The sequence below is a fragment of the Pelodiscus sinensis genome, chromosome 5, assembly GCF_052426305.1.
Source record: "Pelodiscus sinensis isolate ZL-2025 chromosome 5, ASM5242630v1, whole genome shotgun sequence".
In the NCBI taxonomy this organism is placed as follows: domain Eukaryota; kingdom Metazoa; phylum Chordata; order Testudines; family Trionychidae; genus Pelodiscus; species Pelodiscus sinensis.
The window spans coordinates 128,534,101-128,536,810 of record NC_143056.1 but is presented as its reverse complement, the minus strand read 5'-3'; the positions used below and the strand labels follow the sequence as shown (position 1 = coordinate 128,536,810).

Genomic DNA, 2,710 nt, shown 5'->3' with positions numbered 1-2,710 from the left:
TCTACTGGAGTACTGTGTCCAGTTCTTGGCACCACATTTCAAGAAAGATGTGGAGAAATAGGAGAGGGTCCAGAGAAGAGCAACAAAACTGATGAAAGCTGAAGAAAACATGACCTTTGAGGGAAGACTGAAAGAATTGGGCTTGTTTAGTTTGGAAAAGAGAAGACTGAGAAGGGGCATGATAGCAGTTTTCAAGTACCTAAAAGGGTCTTACAAGGAAGAAGAAGGAGAAAAATTGTTCTCCTTGATCTCTGAGGGTAGGACAAGAAGCAAAGGACTTAAATTGCAGCAAGGGAGGTTTAGGTTGGACATTAGGAAAAATTTCCTACCTGTCAGTGTGGTTAAGCACTGGAATAAATTGCCTAGGGAGGTTGTGGAATCTCCATCATTGGAGCTATTTAAGAGCAGGTTGGATAAACATCTGTCAGGGATGAGCTAGATGCTTGGTCCAGTTGTGAGGGCAGAGGATTGGACTTGATGACCTCTTGAGGTCCCTTCCAGTCTAGTGTTCTATGATTGTATTCTATGATTAACAGCCTTCTTGAATTGTGGACACCCCAACTAGACACGTTATACTAATAGCAGTTGCACCAGTGCCAAATCTAGAGGTACAATACCTTCTTGACTCCTCCTTGAGATTCCCATTTATGTATCCCAGGATTGCATTTGTGCTTTTGGCCATATTTTCTCACTGAGAGCTCAGGTTCCACTGATTCTCCACCATGATGCACAAATCTTTTCCAGAGTCACTGATTCCCAAGATAGAGTCCCCATTCGTCTAAGTTCTGTACCCCTGGATGTGTACACTTACGTATAGCCACATTAAAATGCATGTTTTCTTGAGCCCAGCTTACCAAGTCACGGTGTATCAGTGAGCTGTCCTATTCATTCTGTTGTGCTCCCCCAATTGTTGCATCATTGACAAGCTTTATGATTAATAATTGGAGCTTTTCTTAATTCTGGACTAGTTTCTTACCATCTCTTGGAAATTGGCCATCTTGAGCTCCCTTGTCTTTCCTGCATGATCCAGCCAAGGCACTGCTTTAGAGTGGGATGACTAGACTAAAATATCCATAGAGAAAAGCACCATCCCATAACCCGGCCAACCTATGGGATTACCAGACAATTACACTTCCCACGAACAGCCTTGGAGGGTGGAACTGAAAGAAATGACTTTTGCTTTGAGAACAGATGGAGGCTCTGCTCACAATGGCAGCTGGGCTCTGCACTGCGCCATGTTTAATGCTGTTGTCCTTTTCCCTGGCAGATGAACCTTCTCCAAGGCATGGCAGGGGGAAATCAGTCCCTGGCAACGGAGTTCATCCTCCTGGGGCTAACAGATCAGCCAAAACTAAAGGTGGCCTTCTTCATCTTGTTCCTGGTAATTTATGCTATCAGCCTGCTGGGGAACCTGGGAATGATGGTGTTCATTGGGATTGACACCCGACTGCATACCCCCATGTACTTCTTCCTCAGGAACTTGTCCCTGGTAGATCTCTGCTGCACCTCCACCATCACTCCCACGTTGCTGGCGACTCTGTTATTGGATGAGAAGAGCATTTCTTTCTCTGGGTGTGCAGCACAAATGTTTCTCTATGGAGGGTTTATGACTGCGGAGGCCATCATTTTGGCAGTGATGGCGTATGACCGCTATGTCGCCGTATGTAACCCATTGCTTTACAGCACAGTGATGACCCAGGCAGTTTGCCTTCGGTTGGTCGGTGGTTCCTACGCAGCCGGTTTCATGAGTGCCATTGTGCAAGTCAGCTGCACCTTCAGTTTATCGTTCTGCAACTCCCACAGGATCCAGCATTTCTTCTGTGACATCCACCCGATGCTGAAACTCTCCTGCGCTGACACCCGCATCAATGAGATAGTGCTCTTCACGTTCAGCTTTGTCATTGGCTTGCCCGCTTCCCTGCAAATCCTCATCTCCTACTCATACATCCTCACCACTGTTCTGCGGATGCACTCCATGGAGGGCAGGCACAAGGCCTTCTCCACCTGCACCTCCCACCTGACAGCCGTCACTGTGTTCTACGGAAGTGCTCTGTTTATATACTTACGCCCCTCATCCATTGACTCATTGGACTACAACAGGGTGGCCTCTGTGTTTTACACAGTAGTCATCCCCATGCTGAACCCCCTAATCTACAGCCTGAGGAACACAGAAGTGAAGGAAGCCATCAAGAAAACCCTCAACTGGAAAGTTTGATTGTAATATTGACTGTAGAAACATGATACAATTTTTGTAATCTATTGTGAATCATTGGGGTATGAAATGCCACCTAATTCTGTCTGGAGAGAAGGAATACACTGAGGCATAAGGGAGTGTGGTTTCGTTGCTTCACCTTGGGGTTTAAATAGGTTATTCCATATATAAGAATCGGGAAACCCCGTCTGGCAACAAAACGTCTCAATGGCATGACAGTACGAGTGTGTTTCATGAGGACAAACTCATGTAAGAGAAAGCTCCGAGGCAAAGCGTGATTTGCAAAGTTAAAAGTTCTGCGTGATAGCTCACCGATCAAGAGACTACAGCGAAAAGCACTTGTCTTCTTCCACCGCCAGAAAAGAGGAACAGTGAAGTGTTCTTCTTAACTCCAAGGCTGTATCTAAACTGGCACCCTTTTCCGGAAAAGGGATGAAGATTAGCCAAGTCGGAATTGCAAATGCAGCAGGGATTTAAATTTTCCCCGCTGCATTTGCA

At 46.0% G+C, this 2,710-nt stretch overlaps 1 protein-coding gene across 1 annotated transcript; it reads left to right on the top strand.

Moving 5' to 3' along the window:
- Window positions 1-1,267: 1,267 nt before the first annotated feature.
- LOC102462982 (olfactory receptor 5AP2-like) lies at window positions 1,268-2,215 on the top strand. Its single transcript, XM_006116921.3, has one exon. The coding sequence runs from the start codon at window positions 1,268-1,270 to the stop codon at window positions 2,213-2,215; it is 948 nt and encodes a 315-aa protein (XP_006116983.3).
- Window positions 2,216-2,710: the final 495 nt, after the last annotated feature.

Coding starts and splice junctions, on each gene's coding strand:
- LOC102462982 (XM_006116921.3), top strand. CDS start 1,268: ATGAACCTTCTCCAAGGCATGGCAGGGGGAAATCAGTCCCTGGCAACG.